This window comes from Malaclemys terrapin, chromosome 6 (genome assembly GCF_027887155.1).
Source record: "Malaclemys terrapin pileata isolate rMalTer1 chromosome 6, rMalTer1.hap1, whole genome shotgun sequence".
Lineage (NCBI taxonomy): Eukaryota > Metazoa > Chordata > Testudines > Emydidae > Malaclemys > Malaclemys terrapin.
In genome coordinates, this window is record NC_071510.1 from 111,919,939 (window position 1) to 111,942,729 (window position 22,791).

General features: G+C 44.6%; 1 protein-coding gene across 6 annotated transcripts in view; it reads left to right on the forward strand.

The window, feature by feature from the left end:
* Positions 1-22,791, forward strand: part of PDZD2 (PDZ domain containing 2) — a 308,625-nt gene that overhangs the window by 201,636 nt on the left and 84,198 nt on the right. For all 6 annotated transcript variants that reach the window (XM_054031838.1, XM_054031840.1, XM_054031841.1 and 3 more), the window contains one exon: positions 16,264-16,687. In XM_054031838.1, the coding sequence (XP_053887813.1) occupies positions 16,264-16,687 (424 nt within the window). The remainder of the gene's footprint in view (positions 1-16,263; positions 16,688-22,791) is intronic.

Here is a 22,791-nt window from a genome sequence, read left to right on the forward strand (position 1 = left end):
TGGGTCCCGGGGGGCAGTCAGGGGACAGGGAGCAGGGGGTGGTTGGATAGTGGTTAGAGTCCCGGGGGGCAGTTAGGGGCGGGGGTGTGGATAGGGGTCCGGGCAGTCGGGACAGGGAGCAGGGGGAGGTTGGATGGGACAGAAGTTCTGGTGGGGGATCAGGGGACGGGGAACAGGGGGTTAGAACATAAGAACGGCCGTACCGGGTCAGACCAAAGGTCCATCTAGCCCAGTATCCTGTCGACCGACAGTGGCCAATGCCAGGTGCCCCAGAGGGAGTGGACCAACAGGCAATGATCAAGTGATCTCTCTCCTGCCATCCATCTCCATCCTCTGACAAACAGAGGCTAGGGACACCATTCCTTACCCATCCTGGCTAATAGCCATTAATGGACTTAACCACCATGAATTTATCCAGTTCTCTTTTAAACGCTGTTATAGTCCTAGCCGTCACAACCTCCTCAGGTAAGGAGTTCCACAAGTTGACTGTGCGCTGCATGAAGAAGAACTTCCTTGTATTTGTTTTAAACCTGCTGCCTATTAATTTCATTTGGTGACCCCTAGTTCTTGTATTATGGGAATAAGTAAATAACTTTTCCTTATTCACTTTCTCCACATCACTCATGATTTTATATACCTCTATCATATCCCCCCTTAGTCTCCTCTTTTCCAAGCTGAAGAGTCCTAGCCTCTTTAATCTCTCCTCATATGGGACCCGTTCCAAACCCCTAATCATTTTAGTTGCCCTTTTCTGAACCTTCTCTAGTGCCAGTATATCTTTTTTGAGATGAGGAGACCACATCTGTACGCAGTATTCGAGATGTGAGCGTACCATCGATTTATATAAGGGCAATAATATATTCTCGGTCTTATTCTCTATCCCCTTTTTAATGATCCCTAACATCCTGTTTGCTTTTTTGACCACTTCTGCACACTGTGCGGCCATCTTCAGAGAACTATCCACGATGACTCCAAGATCTTTTTCCTGACTTGTTGTAGCTAAATTAGCCCCCATCATATTGTATGTAAAGTTGGGGTTATTTTTTCCAATGTGCATTACTTTACATTTATCCACATTAAATTTCATTTGCCATTTTGTTGCCCAATCACTTAGTTTTGTGAGATCTTTTTGAAGTTCATCACAGTCTGCTTTGGTCTTAACTATCTTGAGCACTTTAGTATCATCTGCAAACTTTGCCACGTCACTGTTTACCCCTTTCTCCAGATCATTTATAAATAAGTTGAATAGGATCGGTCCGAGGACTGACCCTTGGGGAACACCACTAGTTACCCTTCTCCATTCTGAGAATTTACCATTAATTCCTTCCCTTTGTTCCCTATCTTTTAACCAGTTCTCAATCCATGAAAGGACCTTCCCTTTTATCCCATGACAACTTACTTTACTTAAGAGCCTTTGGTGAGGGATCGTGTCAAAGGCTTTCTGGAAATCTAAGTACACTATGTCCACTGGATCTCCCTTGTCCACATGTTTGTTGACCCCTTCAAAGAACTCTAATAGATTAGTAAGACACGATTTCCCTTTACAGAAACCATGTTGACTATTGCTCAACAGTTTGTTTTTCTATGTGTGTGACAATTTTATTCTTAACTATTGTTTCGACTAATTTGCCCGGTACAGACGTTAGACTTACCGGTCTGTAATTGCCGGGATCACCTCTAGAGCCCTTTTTAAATATTGGCGTTACATTAGCTAACTTCCAGTCATTGGGTACAGAAGCCGATTTAAAGGACAGGTTACAAACCTTAGTTAATAGTTCCGCAATTCTGAGGGGGGGCAGTCAGGGGGCGGGAAGTGGGAGGGGGCGGATAGGGGGCAGGGGCCAACCTGTTTGGGGAGGCACAGCCTTCCCTACCTGGCCCTCGGTATAGTTTCGCAACTCCGATGTGGCCCTTGGGCCAAAAAGTTTGCCCACCCCAGAGTTAGATGTAGATAAAGGATTTGCTCCCTGCATCTAAGCTTCATTCAGTGCAAAAGTGTGTGGGAGAAGGGTCATCAGGTAACTGGTTACAGGTGGAAGGGCAGGCGACTTCTGCAGAAGCTTTACACAAACAAAGAGTTTCCTTCTGCCAGGAGAATTCACTGCTGACCACTTAGGGCCAAAATCCATCCCTTGTGTGATGTATTAGTGGTGCAAGTGTGCTGGGTTGTAATGAGGAATGTGGCTCAAAGCCTAAATCCTCACTACATATTGAATATTCACTATCAACTCAGCTTTTGTTGCTGTTGCACTGATGGTCCAGTCAGAGTCCGGAGATGGAATAAGAGAAAAAACTAAAGAGGAGGGCGTGGGACAAGATGCGATTTGCATGACCCACGAAGCTCTGGAAAAGGGGAGAGGTTTTTTTTAGTGTTGGTACAATTCTAAAAAAGTTTGGGCCAAATTTCATGAGCCCCAGAAATGCAGTGACAGTGGGAGCATGTTCATTCCTTTACATGGGGCGTGTATGTATTTCATCTTCTCATTGTGTGCTGAAACCATAAATTATTTACCAGTTAGCCTTAGAGCAGGTGCATTTGGTTAAGCACATGTGAACAGGTTCTCACACAACAATAGGAAGGGAGTTAGAAAATAAACTATACTACGCTGTATGATACAAGACTTTGTTTTAATTGAGTGTTGTTTGTATGACAATACAACAAGCTAAAATAATTATTTGAACTGTCTTATTTCACTTAAGATGAAATGTCCAGACACAGGCTGCATTTGATAAATGTAGATTTGAAACCCTTTTAATAATCCTGAATTAGATTATGAAATGTTGTCTCTCTGGCTAAGCAGCAAAAGCAGTCTGAGTGCTGCTCTGTAATGGGATTCATTCATTACCTGCAATTATTACTGTGAGTAAATATGTACTTATTTGTCTTTCAATGCCTGTGTATATACTCTGCAAAAACAGGTGTTGCCTGCTAGCTGACTTCTTTTGATTTTTGTGAAATGGAAATCATGAGTGTGATTAATTGCCTGAATGCCCTCCTGGTAAACATCTTCCAGCTCAGATTTAGAAATTGCAACGAGTCCTCATAGGAGTTATGGATATAGAACTAAAATGGCTGACCATCACCATTCTGAGGGGGGGGGCGAAGGGGCACAGGAAATGTGATAGCAGGCACCCTTAAAAATGGTACACTCCAACTTTTTCTGAACATTTTTTGCCTTCCCAACATTTGTCCTTTATTCACTTTGGATTGGTGAGATTGTGGAATATGACTAGACTGCACCAAATCAGAGCCCTGCAGTCACCACAGCTGAAGGAGCCAAACCAGAGACATTTGAGAAGCACATTTAGTAAGTCAGATCATGGAGTCAGGAGAATATTTTGTTTTGTCAGTTACAGAGCTTCTTAAAATTTGTTTAAATTTGAGGTGTTTCGGTCATATATAGGACATCAAGTTCCATTGCACAGCTCTTAATACAACATGAGGCAACATGTCCACTCTTTTTCCTCCAGCACTTGCCCGCAATTCTTTGGATTAAGTGTTGGCAAAAAGACAAAGACTGTGATAACCACAGGTATTTCTTTGTAACAGATACTGGGAGGTTTGGCTGCGCTTCTCTGATAGAGAGAAATAAAAGCAAGGGGGGAAGATAGCTTTGGCTTTGCCATTTAAAAGCGTTGTGGAAAAAGGAGGGGTAGAAATGCAGAGAGACTGTCTGGGGTTTGCCAAACCAAAGTCCTTTACACAGCCTCAATTACAGGTGAATAGTAGCTGAGTTTGGGTTATTCTCTGAAGGGTGGGAAACCAGTGTGAAAGGAGTGAATTAGAACAGCCACAAACCATATATTGAGAACTAATTATAGGTGATTGTACTTTATTGTAGCTTAATTCGATTTGATCCTATTTCAGTCTGTTGCAGCAAAGGTGGAAAACTAGCACATATCGTATTAGATCAGCAATTAGTCATTTTAAAATTAGCTTGTTTTTCTGATAACTGAAAATATCTGCAGACAATGAATGTGCCAACAGTTACATGTTTACTGCTGAAATCTAAGCAGTATTATCAATCCAGACCATGCAGTCCTGCAATGGCCGGATTGAATTAGTTCCCTGCTTTTCACACACTGCTATTTGCCTCCAACCAAGTATTTAACATAATTTGCCTTTTGAATATTCATTCTTCTGGGGCCTGATTCCAAGAAGTACTGAAGGCCCACATATCCCATTGCCTTTACGGGTGCTGGTTTGTTTTTTTTAGGTTCAAGCCTTTTGTCAATATTAAAGCCCAAAATCTCAGCAAAATAAATATATCTCTACCCTGATATAACGCTGTCCTCGGGAGCCAAAAAATCTTACTGCATTATAGGTGAAACCGCGTTATATTGAACTTGCTTTGATCCGCCGGAGTACGCAGCCCCGCCCCCGGAGCGCTGCTTTACCGTGTTATATCCGAATTCGTGTTATATCGGGTTGCATTATATGGAGTAGAGGTGTATTGAGACTTGTTTAGCAAATCACTCCTCTATCTGCAGCTAACATAATGATTAAATTGGTTACATGGATTAAATGAGTTGGTGATCATAGTGCGGTTCCTGCAGGCTCTGTGTCCACATGACATAATCTGTTACCATCACAACTGGCACCTTCAAGCAGAGATGCCAACATCTTACTCCTGGAGGCACTCCCTGGACTTCTTGGTAATCACACTTGTGGGGCAGTGTGGAAGAGGCTTGTGCTGCTTCTGCCCATGTGCTATGTTCAGTGGCTAAGCAGAGGGCTCCAGAACTTATCTTGGCACATTTAATAAACACTAAGAACACTTCTAAAATATCTTTTTTACAATGTGGATGAAAAAGAAAGGACTTCTATGTTCCCATTGTGTTTTCCTAATATTAACTATTCCAGTCCATGTTCTCCTCATACCTGCAATCTATACACGATTTAGCCATTGGCCATCACCTTTGGGAGAATGCCCATTAAGTTTTCAATTTTCAGTTTAATTTTGGTTTAAACAGTACTTCTATCTAAGGCCTTGAGATGGCCCCTGGTAACCTAGTATGTGAGCACCTCACCGTTTATATCTGCACAACACCTCTGCAAGGTGGGGAACTATTGTCCCTTGTTGGACTTGCTGAAGTCATACAGGAGACCAGTGGCAGGTCAGGGACTTCAACCTAGCTCTCCTAAGGTACAGGCTAGCACCCAGACCATCCATCCTAGAGGTCTGCCTGGGCCTAATTTATAGGCCCAACCTGCACCCAAGCCCACGCAAATCAAGCCTTACAGGGTTTTTGACCCAACCCTGTTCCTTCCCCCTGAACTAAGTCCTTATCACTCCCGCTGCCACCTTTTGCCCCTGTGGTCGGCTTTCCTTCTCATGGCGCTGGCATGGCAGCAGCTGCATGTGCCAGCTGCTGCATGCTCTGCTCCTGCCATCCACTGCCCCCTGGTGCACTGCAGAGTGAGAACCACTGCAACGCCTTGGCACACTCATTCTGCAGCATGCACACACTGCAGCAGGAGCAGGGCAGGCATTCGCTGCTACACCCGCCCGATGCGACCCAGACCCAGTACTTGAGCTAGAAAGTGAGGGACATTTGCTGTTTCAGAGGTTCTGCTATCCGCAACCTGTGGATGTGCTCGCTCAGTGGCAGATGATGCAGCCCCTGGGGAGGTGACCCAGAAAACACCTTACTTACCCAATTATATGAAGCACTCTGTAAGCTATCTGATCACATTTTGCAAGGCTTAAAGTTGATTTCCCACTAAAAAGAGCAGGTAGAACATGCTCTCTTCTGCAGCCCACATGTAAGCAGAGTCAGGATGAGCTCAACCCTGACATCTGGTGGTGAGTTATGGCCAGTGTGGAAAAGAACTCCAGGGGCTGATCTTGTTTGCATAGGCATAGCCACCCGCCTGGCATGAGACAACAGCAACTGATAGTGGTTACTTTGGATGGGGTGGGATCCCCAGTTTCTCTGTTATTGGGGCAGGAGGAATTAAGTGTTGTTACCCTGATTATGTGAATCAAGGACAATGAAACTGTTTTATGACAGAGGATCTCACCATCACCTAAGTAGCACTCGCTAGACAAAGGACATAGGTTCCACAACCCAGTGAATTGAGAGAGGATGGGGACAGGTATTTGTACCTGATGGTATGGGCCCCTTTTGAGGGCCTGAAACACCAATTGCACCACCTTCTCTCTACACTGTTGAATGTCAGAGCTAACTTTGATTCCATTAGGAGTCTAGTTACAGGCTGCTGAGCTGAATTCACTTTGGGCCAATGGTGCACGAGCACGAGGGCTCCCCTACTATGAGCTGAAATCACTGAGAGCTGAAATCACAAAAGAGCTAAAGTTACTAAGAGCTGAGATCACTGAGTGCTGTGTTAACTAGTGGGAGATCCTGAAGCTATATTGCTAAGCGGCTGGCGGAGCAGTTTGCGGAGACGGCTGGAGGAGCAGCGAGCGGCGCGGAGCTGTTTGCGGGGACGGCTGGAGTGGCTCACAGGTTGGTGAGCAGAGCAGCTCGTAGAGCAGAGCAGTTTGTGGGACGGCAGGAAGTGGACTGGCTCGTGGTGAAGGCTGCGGCAGAACCCCACGGAGAGACTGCCGGTCGCCTCGGATCACGTAAGGTGCCCCTTAACACCCTGCGTGCCCCCCCTTTTACTCTGGGGCTGCACTGACCAGGGACAGAGACTTTGGGGGTTGTTGGACTTTTGGGACTTCGGGTGATTTTTGAGTTGCTGGATTCAAGAACCAAAGGGAAAGGACACGGCCCAATTTGCTGGGGTGGGTCTTTTGCTCATGGTTTGTGTTAGGAATCCTGTTTGTGGTGTTTTTTCCAATTTAATGCTGATGTCGTTTACCTCATGTTATTAAACATTTTCTGCTACACTCAGACTCCTTGCTTGCGAGAAGGGAAGTATTGCCTCTTAAAGGCACCCAGGGGGTGGTATGTAATTGTCCCAGGTCACTGGGTGGGGGCTGGAGCCGGTTTTGCACTGAGTTATTGAAACGGCGCCCCTAGATACAGAACCTGGCCCTTGTTGCTGCCAACTTAGATGGACAGAAGGGTTTACACACAAAATGTAGCCAAGTAGCCAACTCCTCGGTATTTGACCTTCAATGGTGAACCTGTTGTCACAGTTCCTGGTCTGCAGTGAGGGGGAATCCTAGTCTCATAAATTGTAAAGATATTTTCTCAGTTCATTATACCTGTTCAAACAGTGAGTGTGGTATCTCATTCCAAAAGTGGCCAAGATGTATTTCTGGTGGGAATTTAATTCCACAGCTGGTCCATACGAAGAGAAAAACCTGGCTCCTACAGGTTTCAGCTCTGGGACATGGATAATAAGATAACAATGTAATAATATTCTAATTTTATTGAGGGGGAAACTGAGCCGGAAAGAGGCTAATTCATTGTCTAGGGATTCAGGACACATCAGTTCACTATTGGACAACACTGCCCCTCTGAAAGTTAAGTTACAAGCATTTTTTAAAAATTCAGTAGCTTTATTCTCACTGATTCCCTTTTTGTAAAGCTGTTGTTGAATAATATGCCATAAAGACTTATAAAACTGAATACAAGCTGTTTTTTTCTCCCTGTTGCACAAGACTCGGCTTTTCAGAAAACCGATGTTGTTTAGAGAGCTGCCGCTGATGTGGGACTGTGGGAAATATTGCTTATTCTTGGCAACAAGTCGTCATCTCAAAATTGCTTACCATCAAAAGGAAGTGGGAGCCCTGTTACCTGCCCCCCGGCCATTTAAATTAACTTGGTCGATATTTTTAGAACAGCTCAGCTTGTTGATTGACCTTCTCATGTTATTTCTACATTTTTTAATCATCTTATTAATGCAGGTAGAGAATATTACATCTCTTTTTCCATATGTCAGCACACACAGAATCTAAGACAGGAAAGGGCTTGTTGAGTGTGACAATATGAGTTGAAACTATTGGTATTGTTATGTACTAGCTTCTTGGTCGTCATATTAAGTTAATACAGGGGCCAGATTCACCCAAGGATCTTACATTGGTTTCTATCAGTATAAATCATGGAGGAGGCTGCAAGGCAGAAATTCTGCCCATGGGAAGTTGCAAAGATGAGAGGGGACAACCCGGGTATGTGAAAAGGTCGTGGAGCAGGCCTAAGAGGGGGTGTGACCCAATCAGCCAGGGAAGCACTGATTCCTGTTGAGCTAAAATCACAACTTCAATCTGTTTTTCCAGCCAGGCTCTTGGAGCTCAGGGCTGTTCTGGACTGGCTGTTTCATGTTGTAACATACCTTCATGATGACATGAATCAATGCCCTGAGATGCAAAGACTTTGTCCTAAGCAACTGTATATTTCCATGGCTTCTTGTCTTCTGTGTTAGAATTTGTTTCCAAGATGCTCACAGCTAGATAGGGTGAGCAGATCACCACACTAAAATATCAGGTCACATTGGGGTGCCATCAGCCCCATCCACAGTCCACCCCTGCTCCTCCCAGTCTCTGCCCCCACTCTGCCCCAGGTCCCGCCCCCTCCCCGCTTGGTCTCCCCATTGTGCCCTTCCTCATCCCCCGGCCAGCTGCTGGCTTACTGCGTCCCTCCTAGGTCCCCCACCCACCGCTCGCCTCTGTGCCCACTCGCTCGCCCACCCACTGCTTGCCTCTTCACCCCCCCGCCCGCCATTCACCCCTACGGCGCCGACTTCCCCTCTGCCAGATGGGTGCTCGCCCATCCCTGCCTCTTCCCGCCACTGTGCCGCCCTCACCCCGCCCCCATTCCGCCCCCTTCCCACAAGTCCCCGCCCCTGCCCTGCCTCTTCTCTGCCTCTTCCCCATAGCGCGCTGCATACCCGCTCCTTCCCCCTCCCTCCTGGAAAGTGCTAAGCGCTGCCAAACAGCTGTTAGGCGGCAGGAAGTGCTGGAGGGGGGGAGGAGCAGGGATGCGGTGCGCTGGGGAGAGAGGGGGAGAAGGAGTCGAGGAGGGGGGAGCTTGGCTGCGATTTTTCCCCATGGGTGCTCCAGCCCCGGAGTATCCACGGGGTCAGCACCTCCCTTCCGCTCACCTCCTTGCCTGAATATTGGGACAAATGGCGTCCCGATGGTACATTGATTGGGACGCGGGACAAAGCGTTAAATATTGGGAGCTCTGGGCCCTTTAAATCCCAGCCCGGGCGCCGAGCTGCGGGTGGGATTTAAAGGGCTCTGGGCTCCCCACCGTGGGAAGCGGTGAGGTCCGGCATGGTGTACTGGCTCTTGCTGGTACGCCATACCGGACCGGACCGGCTTACTTACACCTCTGATTATAGGTCCCATTGCACTTTGTGTAAAGGTTTGAAATCCAGTCTCTTTGGCCAAAATTTCCCCTCCTTGCTCACTCTTGTGAAGATATCAGTGTGTATACAGTTTGTAAAGCGTTGTTTGTAAAGCATTTTGGCATCCATCAGGATGAAAGGGCCTGTATAAATGTAAAAGAGCGCTATTATTAGACAATAAACATACTTTTAAATATTTTGTTTGTAAAAGAAACCCAGATGTTTTCTGATGGCTGCCGAGTCTGCTTTGGTTCTCCTATGGCTCAGTGTGACCATTGATGTTTATGAAAGTGTCATTGCACAGCTTTAACAAATGTGAGGAGACAGAGAGTTCATTGCAACATGTGCTTGTCGAGTCTGGGAACGCTTTCTGTTTACTTATCCTAAAATATCCTTTCCGAGTCAGACACTTCACACACATGCCATTGAACCTGGAATAAACCTGGCTTGTTTATCAGTTATATAATATCAATAATCAACTCAGTGGCGTAAGGGAGAAATGAGAGTTGGGAGTTTAAAACACATTAGTCATAGACGGTAATGGATGTGCAGTTCCCTTCATAATTCCGAAGGAAAGAGAGTATTGTTACACACCTATTAGTAGTAGTAACCAGGGACACAGCTCCTTACAGGCGGGCATGCTGCGAGGAAGGTAACTGTACACAGCTGGTCTATTCTTTGCCTTAGGCTGGGTCTACACTACCCGCCTGAATTGGCGGGTAGAAATCGACCTCTCGGGGATTGATTTGACGGGACGCGACAATTGATCCCCGAATCGACGCTCTTACTCCACCAGCGGAGGTGGGAGTAAGCGCCGTCGACGGGAAGCCGCAGAGGTCGATTTTTGCCGCCGTCCTCACAGCGGGGTAAGTCGGCTGCGATACGTCAAATTCAGCTACGCTATTCACGTAGCTGAATTTGCGTATCTTAAATCGACCCCCCCCCCCCCCCGTAGTGTAGTGTCTTTCTTTTTTATTTTTTTAAAGGTTTAGTTTTAATCATTTGTAGTTGTTGTGGTTCTATAGTTTGGCAGATAGATGATGTCTCTCCCAAAGAAAGGAACATATCGGCCCCTACTGCTCGTGACTATCTATATTTTAGGTAGTCTACTTCCACAATACTGATATTGTACCCTAGCTAATATGAATTAGGAGAGTGAGATCAAGTCAGAAAACGGTTGTTTAAAAGTAGATGTCTTGGAGAATGTCCTAGCTCTTCAACTGGGAGCAAGGATACCTGGGTTCATTTGTTCTATGTAGTTAATCCCTACTAGGGTTTTCTATAGTGTTCATCACCAGAGTGTCTCAGTGCTGGGTTCTCTTCCTGATTTTTGTGCTGCTAACCTATGATAATTTGGACTTAACCTCTCTGCCTCAGTTTACTCATCTGTTTTAAAAAACAGAAATAAAGCTGTACTAACCTACCACTTAGGCAGTTTTAAAATATGTTGCTGTACCACACTTGCTGCAGTGCAGAAGACTGGACATCTACAGTGCAATGACACTGCAGCACTGGCAGCTTCATTTAGGGTATGTCTACACAGCAAAAGCTATGTATGGAATCAGCCTACCCAAGCTACCTTGAATCCTGCTAGCATGGGCAGGGGCACATACTCTGCTCGCTAGCCCACTCTGCACTGTCTTCACTACCATGGTTACCCACGCTAACTGGATTCAAGCTAGCCCATGCACACCTTTTGCTGTATGTATCCTTAGTAATGTCTCATAGGGTATTGTGGAGTTCATGCATCGTCACTCATGGTTGCTTAGCATTTGTGCTGCTCGGAAGGTGCTATAGAAATGCAAAATATATTCATGCTATCTGTATTTATTTAAGACAATTAAGTGCTCTTCTAGAAAAAAGCAGTATTGAAAGGTGTTTTGAATCCATTACAAATACTGCAAACTGGTCTGTAATTAATTGCCTTGGTAAGTAAGGTACAAGGAAAAGTCTTTCTTTGGATTACAGTCTTCCTGCATGTTGTCTCTGTGGCCCTCCTCCTTAGTGCAGGGGAGCTGTGGTTTTCTTCTGTCTGAGGGGGGCCCTCTGTATCATGGTGAATATCAGCATTGCTACAGAAAATTAGGCAGATATGGTTCTAGTAAAGCATTCTATTTCTGTAACCTATTAATAGCATTGTGTTATGCGCTAATAAAATGTCTTGCATTCTTCAAGATCGGTAATATGAAGACCTTGTGGTATGTTGTCGAGGCTAGTACTTCCAAATCTGTGATAAGAGGCGCACACCCCCCACGTAACATTGCAACTCTGATCTTGGACTTTCTGAAATCCATCTGGTAATTGAATTTTTAAAAACCCAGTGAATACTCTGCTGGTGCCAGATTAAGTAAAAAGTTTGTCTGGTTTCTGCTCTTTAGAAACCCTGACAAGTGGAATTTTGGATCCAGCATCACTTTTGCAGAGGCTTCTGCAGTGCAGAAGCTGAACAGGTACTTTACTGAATCCAGCCCTTATTTGTCTTCTGGCGTAGGATGCTCCTAGGTTCATAGAGAGACAGAAATTAAAAAACACTGCGGATCCTCACCAATCATTGCATTTTGGTAGGATCAGGTTAATTTCTTTCCCATGCTTTCATTAGTCTACTGTTATCTTTTCTGGTTTATTATATCTTAATATTAATGTAATTAGTCTTAAGTTACACAAAATACTTTAAAAATAAAAACCTTTCCTATTTCTCCCCCAAAAAACATATCCGATAGTTTTCTGTGGCATGATTGTCATTGGACACCATCAAGTCTCTACCAATCAGGACATAGGAAAGTGTACTTACTGCTTTGCCCATTCTGAGCTCTGCAGGCAGGCTTCCTTGATTCCTGCCTTGCATTGAAGAAGATCAATTTTAGGAGATTTTCCGCCTTCCTCAGGCTTAAAGATAGAAAAGCAGGAAAAGAAGCTGGAAAGGAAAAAGACGCCAGCTAAGTAGGCAGAATGTAGTTAGCCAAATTGAAATTTGGCTTAGGAGTTTGATTAACAATCTTATCCTTGTTTAAAAAAAAAAAAAAAAAAAAGTCACTCTATATTAAATGACCACAAGTGATCTGGACCTTGGTTGTCTATCTCCACAAAAAGATAGCTGAGTGTTGCACCACCGGCATAGATCTTCCAATACAGGTCTGATTGGGTGTTGATTCAACAGTGACTCAGAATGAACAGTGCCACCTACTGAATCATCGACACCTGTTTTTCCAGCACATAGTTTTCCCTAAGCCTGGAAGATCTGACAAGATCATCGCCTGAAGTGAGATGGCTGCTGGCCTGGTTATTGCTCTTCAGAGAGACTCATTTGTTCTTCTGTGTCAACTTGTTTTCATCTTTCATAGACATATAGTGCGTGCACAGAACTGCCCTGTAGCAATCAAGGGAGCATAGAAACGTGAGTTACTACAGATTGCATGACTGGAGTATGTGGGCCAGATCTTCATAAAGTAAAGCATTGTCGTTTCATGGAAGTCAAGGGAACTACATCCATTTACACCAGCTGAGAATCTGGCTCTGGGTCTCTAAGCATATCCTTGAACCAACAGTGGATTGAATATTTATAAAATGAGCATTTAGAATATTATATCCTTTTCCCAAAGCGTTTATCTTACATGTTATGATAAACTAACATGTCACAAAAGAATATAAAATGGTAGAGAGATCATATTTTGTTTTGCTGTATAAAATTGCTTCATTTGCAATACATTTTATAACTTTATTTTTTTCTGGACTTAACAGGTATTTGTCTGCTGTATTCTCTGTCATTTCATCTTGTTGGTGAATTTATATTTGTCTGATGGAAGTATTGTATTACCAGTGCTTAAAAAAGCATGCGATTATTAATGCAAAGAAATGTATGTATGTGAATGGCATGGCAGCCAAAACAGACCATAGGCTTATTAGAGCAGGAGACACTCTTCTGTTTCTCTCCTTCAGGAGAAGCAATGCTATCAAGTTTATATGTGATGGATCAGAGTGCAATGGTATTGCTGCAAGCAAAAGTCATGAATTTTAATCAACGTTGCTGGCTGCCTTGAAATTTGAGCTTGAAAGATAAATGTGAAAACCAGGCAGCCCATACTGTTTCTGGAACAAAACTGCCCCTCTTCCCTTGATTTGAGGGGGGAGGGAAAAGTCTTAACTTGATAATCAAAATATCTGTTTATTTCTGGAATGTTATAATATAACCCTTTGGATCCAGTCTCCTCTGGATGCATTAGTGACCCAACCCTCCCAAGATTTTCCACGCTAGTATAGGCTCTTGTACTGTGTTGCCTACTTCCAGCCGATTGAGAAAGAAAGACGGTTTTTATTTTTTATTTTAAAAAATGACTACAGTGCTTGTGAAAGGTGCTGAATTTATAATCGTGGTGACTGAAGTCCTCTGCATGTTCACTGAGAAGATAGGACATTGCCATTATCAATACAGACTTTCCTGCCCCACTTACTCATTGTGCTTCAATCTTGTTCTGCAGGGGTCATCTCTGAGGAGATGGGGTCTGTGGTTACCATGTTCCTTCAATCATTGGGCTCCCTGATGAAATAAAGGCACAATTTTTTAAAAGTATTTAAGCATTGTTTCGTTCAGCATTGCAGGGCCTAAGTGCCTTAGGGGCCTAATTTGTCTCATTTTCAACAATTTGGGCTCCTAAATCCCATGACCTTTTAATGGGTAAATGCCCGAGTCACTTTTGAAACTGAGAGTTTGACTCCTAAATCACGTAGGCCTTGCAGTGCTGAGTGGAGCAATGTGTAAATACCTTTAAAAATCAGAGCCTTACTGACGAGGGCCAGTTGTGAAGGTGGGATTTTCTGACCTAACCATAAGGAAGAACTGGACTGAAACTACCAACTAACCAGTGCCCTCTCCAGCTTCCATTGCCTCTTCCATCTCAGTGTGCCATCTCCACTCACCCAGCAATGCCCAGTCCCTTCTTTCATTCATTGAGAAATACCAAAGAATCGATCACTCACCCTTGCCACACAAAAAACCCCTCCTCACTCATAAACTGGCTTTAGGCTTCCCATGTTCCTCCCATGCATGCTCCCTCTGAGCGTCTCTGGCAGTGCAACGAGCCCAGCTCAGCTGGATGGCAGCTGGGATGCGGGTGGAGGGGGACAGCACAGCTGGTCAGCATTAACAGTACAGATGTATTGTGCAAGTCTGTTGGGGTGGGAAATCATTCTCTCATGTGCTTGGCTGGCTGGCTGTTCACATGCTCAGGATCTAACTGATTTCCATATGTGGGGTTGGGAAGGAATTTTCCCCACGTCAGTTTGGCAGGGCCCTTGAGTTTTTTCCACCTTCCTCTGCTGCCTGGAGTGCAGGCCACATGTCAGAATTGTCTGGGTATCTCTCACTTAATTCCCAATGCAGGGGCCTCAAACACTGGTGCCCTTTTTGCCCCCCCCTCTCCCCGCCACCTGTGGCACATGGTAGTTTCCTATGGGCTGTAATACTTTGGTCTAATTGTGGTTGTTCAGTTTAGTGTGCAGGTGCTGGGTGGTGTTGGTGGCCTGTGCCATATAGGAGGTCAAACTGGATGATCTTGGGGTCCCTTCTGACCTTAATCGCTTTGACTCTGTGACTCTGACAATCAGTCCCTGACTACTTCTCTCACATCCGCAAATGCCATATTATTTCATCTAAAGATCCTTACAGCGTAATTCCTTTTACTGGCATCTACTTTCACCTCTCAAGAAGGTGATGTTACTGTACGTTTACCAACAGTTCCACATTAGTGAATGTTCATTGCTATTGGAGAATGGTTTGTTTGATATTCTTGGAAGCATTTTCTGCTTTCACCAGCAAAGTAGGCAACGTAACCTAAGTTAGTATGGGACCTGCCAGAAGGGATCCATACAAACATGTTAAGTACAAATTCAAGCTTATTTGTACTCTCGGTTACATTCTTGAATTGAAAGCCAAATATTTAAAGAATTTAGGTTGCGGTATATGTTGTCCCTAAATACACAAGACCCCAAATTCACCCTTGGAATAAATGGGTGCAGCTCCATAAAGGTGATTGTTTTTTGCCTGAAGTAGAAATACAGTTATGTAAAGCGTCACTCAGATGGTGAGAGTGGGAGTGATAGTTTGTAAATACAGTATGTGTGTTGCTACTTATGGCTGCTACTTCCACAGCTCAGATCACCTAGCTCTCCACCAGAATAGACATCATAAAAGGAAACCCACCTTATTTCCTTGTCCTGTTATTGGACCCAGTAGGTACATCGTAGTTTATAGCGTAGTGTTTTGCTGTACTGGGGCAATTGGAGCCTACTTACAGAAACAGTGGATTTGCTCCAAGGTAGGGCACATGTACCCAAGCCTAAACTGAAGATGTATCTCAGGGAAAAGGCTGCATTTCAGATGCAAACACTGTGTGAGCTGCTGCACAAGTGAAGCCTGGCTGGTATTTTTTGTTTCCGTTGGAGAGGGAAAAATGTTTTCTTTGTTTTTTGCTATGCTCTGTCATCCCATTGTGCTGCCTAAACACCTGTCTTGCATTCAGAGTTTGAATTGTGGAAGATGACCAGCTGAGTGGTTTTTGCCAGTTGTCATGAATACCAAAATGTGATTAGCCTGTTTCCAGGCCTTTTTGTTTGTTTGTTTGTTTGTTTTAAACTCCCTGTTTCAAATGCATCTTCTCTAATTCATATGCAAGAAGCATTTTGGTGATGAGGAATATTTTCTCCATGAGCATGGCATACCTTTTAGGACTTTTTGCAAAATAGCCTTATTTGAAGCAAGAGCACAGAACTCACTTGTGAGTCTGAACATCTCCCAATTTCTAATACCAACTGCAGAGATCATTTGCTGATGCTTCAAGGTGTTTTACTATATCATTGCATTTGGTAACAAGTTAGCTAGCCAAAGAATCATGTTAGAAAGTGCATCAATACCTAGCAAAATATATACCTGTTGACTGTACTTGCAATATCAACTTTATAGGACAATCTGTTTATAATCCAAACTTTTCTCTTGCTTGCAGCTACCTGGCTGATCAGTGCTGGAATGGCGGCTTTATCTACCTGATCATGTTCCGTCGCATTAAGCGCAAAGCCCCTCTTCCTCCATCAAATGGCAACAACAGCAACAGCTGTGAACCCAAAGCAAAGCCTACCTCGGAGCGAAGTGACAGAGCCGCTCAAAATGGAAAAAGAACTAGAAAATTTGGGGTCATTGCCAGAACTCCAGCCAGTAAGGACAGCAAGGAAAGCAAAGACAGCCAGAATTCAGAGCAGGAGAATGGACACCACACGCCTTTGGAGGTTGACGGCTCACAGCCAGAGGCATCTGAAGTGGCGAGCAACACAGAGGATCGGTTTAGAAATGCAGACTCTGAGGGACGGTACAGGTCTCGCCATTCAGATGGTGGGGTGCCAGACCTTAACCCAAGTGACCTACCTACACAGGTAAGTGTTTTGGTTTGGGCTTTTAAAAGAAAGAGGCAGGGCCAGTTCGAGCAAATTGAAGGTTCCAATACATGTATTAGTTTCAATAAAATGGCCGCACGGCCCAAGACTCACTGTGCAGCCTTCTTTTCACAGCCCCAAATTCTTGCTCCGAACTAACTGGTAGGATTTCATCCTTCAGGGCAGGGAGCAGAGGTAAGTGTTGTGTTCAGAACTGCTGCATGTATTTTTGACCTGAGTGAGGGGGAGGAGAGTGAATAAAGGTTTCCTGTTAAGTAGGATGGTGGGGACTACCTGTGATATTCCCAAACAGGGCTGTGAGAAAGGGGACGACCCCTTGATTCAACAGGGTGGATCAAGTTATTATCACCCCAGAGCTCTTATTCAGCAGGAAGCAGCTAGTGCTTGCGATGCCCCCATGACAGTGGGGCACAAGTAATAAACAGCACATGAGCATTTCAACCTCGTGATGAGCCTCTGAGGCTGCTTTGGCAGTAGCCAAACTGTATAGGAGAGACTAGTTTTAATGGTTAAATTAGAACTAAAAATCTTCATTCATCGTCATGCTGAATGAGTGAACATTTAAAGAGAGCCCATGTATTAGTTTGTGTCTAAAAATTGATCAGTGGCTGTGGGAAAGTTTTATTGTATATTTTGCACTATGCTTAGGAGATCGATGCTCTGTATTGTTTTATCAGACTAGGGTAAGGGACTTTTTACTGCTTCTCCTGTGATTTTGAGTAGAAGTATATGAGAAAGACCTTAGAGGTTTAGCGTTTCTGGACCCAGAAGAATCACTCAAGTCTTGATCAGATTTCACATACAGCTTTCACCAGAAGAGTTGTCACTGCAAGGCTCTGAGTCTTTGGCAGTCTTCCTAAAGAAATTGATAGACTAAACACGTGAATACTCCTGCGCTAAGGCTGGGACTTATTGTGGCAGCTGTTTTTATTTAAAGAGTTCAAAGCTGGTAATATATTAATGCAGTCATATTTCATATTGCTAAATTCCAGTGAAGGGAAGTGTGGCACAAACATGCTGCTCAAACTAATGATTGCTGATATTACATATTTACTAGGGGGCTCTTGGTTCAAACGTGAAACCACCAGGAAAGCTGAATCCAATAAAAGAATAATAATATTCCTAAAGCCAACTAAGTCAGAATATCCTCTCTCCCTGTCAACTAATCAAATGATCCTGTCTCAGTGCAAGGGCTGGACTAGATGACCTCTTGAGGTCCCTTCCAACCCTTTTCTACATTTCTATGATTCTAGACATTAAATTCACTGTGGTATAACGAGGAAAATGTTATCTGGAAAGTTTGAAAAACCTCATAATTTGAAACTCTGTATAATTTATTTGGTTCTTTTTAAAAGGAAAAGATACGGATCAGAAAGATCCAGACCTGCACAGTTTTATGGCTCCCTGTCAATTTAGAACATAATTTAAGCATGATTTTTAATAAGGTTAATTTAAAAATGCCTTCTAAATGAATATGGTTTGTGTCTGAATTTCTGAGTAATAAAGAGTGTTAGAGATCAGCTCAGAGAGGTGGAAAGCCACTACATTACAAATAAGATTGGTGGTCTTGAGCCACTTAAACTTATTTTGAAGTTTTAAGACATCTTGGTCTGAAAAATTTTGAAGTTCAGAACAGATATAGAATATGAGAAATAAATGAATATTTAATGCATAACACATACAAGAGGCATTTGAATATGTAAGCAGGGGTGAAAGTAACTTACAGGACTTACCGGTACTGCTGGAGTCCTGAGGGGGGCGTGGCCTTGTGCAGAAGAGGCGTGGCCTCTCAATATTTAAAGGCCCTGGGGCACCGGCTGTGGCTGGGAGCCCCAGGGCCTTTAAATCAATTCGGGGCTCCCAGCTGCAGAGGTGACTGGGAGCCCCCGGGGCTCGGGGCAAATTAAAGGGCCTGGGGCTCCGGCCGCTGCGGAGCTCCGGGTCCTTTAAATCCCCACTGCAGCTCTGGCTGCCGGAGCTGCAGGCGGGATTTAAAGGGCCCAGAGCTCCTGCGGCTGTGGGGAACCCCGAGCCTTGTCGGGCTGGGGCCGGGATTTAAAGGGCCCGGAGCGCCTGCCGCTGCGGGGAGTCCCAAGCCCTTTAAATCCCGGCCCCAGCCCAGCCGCCGCAGCTGCGGGCGGGATTTAAAGGGCTCTGGGCTCTCCGCAGCCGTGGGAGCTCTGAGCCCTTTAAATCCGTCCCAGCCCAGCCGCTGGAGCTGCAGGTGGGATTTAAAAGGCTCTGGGCTGCCTGCAGTCGCGGGGAACTCTGAGCCCTTTAAATCCTGGCCCAGGCCCCAGCCCGGCCGCCGAAACCGCGGGCGGGATTTAAAGGGCTCTGGGCTACCTGCAGCCACGGGAGCTCTGAGCCCTTTAAATCCCGGTCCCACCCCGGCTGCCGGAGCTGCAGGCGGGATTCAAAGGGCTCGGCGGGGAGCCCAGAGCCCTTTAAATCGCTGCCGCGGAACCTGGTGCGGTCCGGCACGGTGTACTGGCTCTTGCCGGTACGCTGTACCGGACCGGACCGGCTTACTTACATACAGAGGTGAAAGTCTAGCCCATTCACATAACAGGAATGCTGAGTCATGAACAGAAGCTGAGAAAATGCTGTATGTCAAAACTATCTAGCACAAGATTGCTGTATACTTATTTTTAGTAAAGAATAAAATTGTCAGACACATAGAACATAACTTGTTAGGCAAAAGTCAACATGGTTTCTGTAAAGGGAAATCATGTCTTACTAATCTAATTAGAGTTCTTTGAAGGGGTCAACAAACATGTGGACAAGAGGGATCCAGTGGACATAGTGTACTTAGATTTCCAGAAAGCCTTTGACAAGATCCCTCACCAAAGGCTCTTACATAAATTAAGTTGTCATGGGATAAGAGGGAAGATCCTTTCATGGATTGAGAATTGGTTAAAAGACAGGGAGAAAAGGGTAGGAATAAATGGTAAATTTTCAGAATGGAGAGGGGTAATTAGTGGTGTTCCCCAAGGATCAGTCCTAGGACCAGTCCTATTCAACTTATTCCTAAATGATCTGGAGAAAGGGGTAAACAGTGAGGTGGCAAAGTTTGCAGATGATATTAAACTGCTCAAGATAGTTAAGACCAAAGCAGACTGTGAAGAACTTCAAAAAGATCTCACAAAACTGAGTGGCAACAAAATGGCAAATGAAATTTAATGTGGATGAATGTAAAATAATGCACATTGGAAAAAATAACCCCAACTATACATTCAATACGATGGGGGCTAATTTAGCTACAACGAATCAGGAAAGAGATCTTGGAGTCATCGTGGATAGTTTTCTGAAGATGTCCACACAATCAAAAAAGCAAACAGGATGTTAGGAATCATTCAAAAAGGGATAGAGAATAAGACGGAGAATATCTTATTGCCCTTATATAAATCCATGGTATGCCCACATCTTGAATACTGCATACCGATGTGGTCTCCTCATCTCAAAAAAGATATACTGGCATTAGAAAAGGTTCATAAAAGGGCAACTAAAATTATTAGGGGTTTGGAATGAGTCCCATATGAGGAGAGATTAAAGAGGCTACGACTTTTCAGCTTGGAAAGGAGGAGACTAAGGGGGGATATGATAGAGGTATATAAAATCATGAGTGGTGTGGAGAAAGTGAATAAGGAAAAGTTATTTACTTGTTCCCATAATATAAGAACTAAGGGCCACCAAATGAAATTAATGGGCAACAGGTTTAAAACAAATAAAAGGACGTTCTTCTTCACACAGCACCCAGTCAACCTGTGGAACTCCTTGCTTGAGAACTAGATAAATTCATGGAGGTTAAGTCCTTTAATGACTATGAGCCAGGATGGGTAAGGAATAGTGTCCCTAGCCTCTGTTTGTCAGGGGCTGGAGATGGATGGCAGGGGAGAGATCACTTGATCATTACCTGTTAGGTTCACTCCCTCTGGGGCACCTGGCATTGGCCACTGTCGGTAGACAGGATACTGGGCTGGATAGACCTTTGGTCTGACCCAGTATGGCCATTCGTATGTTCTTGTGTTCTTATGTTTGTGCGTCCTTCATTTTAGCTTCTGGTCTCACATTTAGAGTTTGGCGGATTTAGATGTATGGATACAGTTCTTACATGTAGCATCTTCTCTAGATAAACATACTAGTCTCTTAAGCAATCTAATTATAAGACATAATTCAAGAAATACTGTACCACTGAATCAGTAGTTAATTTATTTATATTTAATAAGCTAGTAAGTTGTGCTGTATTTTAACATTATTGGTAAATATCCCCTTGCTTTCACTTATATAACAATTATAATTTCTAAGAATATGTCTAAAATTTAAATTAAAAACAAATACACTAACTCTATCTGGCAGGAGCTTTTTAGTACCCTCAGGCCCCCTGGAAAGCCCTTCATGAAGGGACTCAATTTGATTTCAGTGGGAGTTGTGTGTATTGATTAAGAATAATCAATATATGACCCTAAGTAACAATCTGTCACATCCTGTGAAAATTTTGAAGTTAAATATTGACATTTCTGAGCCTGCATCTTCTAGGGATTACTTTAGAAAGATTGGTTTTGGGGGGCTAGTAATCAAAAGGCAAGGAGGTAAGATAAATGCAGAAAAGATCTAATGGGATAAGTTGAAAAAGTGCTTCCTAGGTCAAATAAAGGCCAGGGTGGCTGGTTGTACTTTGGCTACTTGGTAGCACTGTAGTGGTATTTAAGACAGATAGTACTCATCAATGTGTCACTTCATTTCTTCAGCACAGTGTTTTAAGAAGAACTACACTAATCTTCTAGCCTTCTAATGCCTGAAAAACATTGGGACACCAATAAATATAAATGGTGCAAGAGAGGAGATCAGAATTCTGACTACATCTTGAGTATATTTAGTGAAGGTGACTTCAGATCCAGTCCAGTTCTCACTGAAGTTAATGGAAGAACTTCAGTGGGAGCTGGATCTTTAGAGACCATAAAGAAATCTGACTGAATATGAAGTGTACTGAAGAATAGAATGGGCAATAACTAACTCCTTGGTTACATTCTCTCAAGGCATTTAAGAGATTAAAGTGCTTTGAAAATTCTCATTTTAAAAAAAAATCTTCATTGCTTTTAAAAATACTGAAATGTCCCTATTCTGTATAGATTGTGGATTAAGGTGAGATTGAAATCTTCACCCACAACTAATGTTTATAGTTGGAGGATATAAAAAAGATGTGCTTGATTAAGGTGCTCTACTAAGAGGAAGGTGATTAAAGAACAGGACTGGGACCCAGGGAACCTGGATTCTATTCTGGGCTCAGGTATCAAAGTCACTTAACCTATCAGTTTACCAGCTGGTAAAACGGGGACAGTAATGCTTTCCAGAGGTTTGGAAAAGCTTAAATCATAAATATTGTAATATGCTTTGCGATCCTTGGATAGGGTTGCCAACTTTCGAATTGCAGAAAACCGGACACCCCTGCCTTGCCCCTTTCCCGAGGCCCCACCCCCATTCACTTCATCCCCCCCTCCCTCTGTTGCCCGCTCTCCCTCACCCTCACTCACTCGCTCATTTTCACTCAGGCAGGGGGTTGGAGTGTGGGAGCAGGTGTGGGCTCCAGGGTGGGGTTCAGGATGTGAGAGGTGGCTCCAGGCTGGGGCACGGGGTTGGGGTGTGGGAGGGGACTCTGGGCTGATGCAAGGCAGTTGAGGTGTGGGAGGGGGTGAGTGCTCCATCTGCGAATGTGGACTCTGGGATGGGGCCAAGGATGAGGGGTTTGGAGTGCAGGAGGGGGCTCTGGGCTGGGGCTAGGGATGAGGGGTTCAGAGTGCGGGAAGGGGCTCAGGGCTGGGGCAGGGGTTGGGGTATGGGAGGGGATGAGGGGTTCAGGCTCTGGGTGTCATTTACCTCAGGTGGCTCCCAGGAAGCAATGGCCAATGGGAGCTGCGGAGCAGGTGCTCAGGGTGAGGGCAGCACATGGAGCCCCCGTGGCCATCCCTGTGCCTCGAAGCCGGAGGGACATGCTGGCTGCTTTCGGGAGCTGCGCGGAGAGCCTGCCAGCCCTGCACCAACTGGACTTTTAATGGCCTGGTCAGTGGTGCTGACTGGAAACC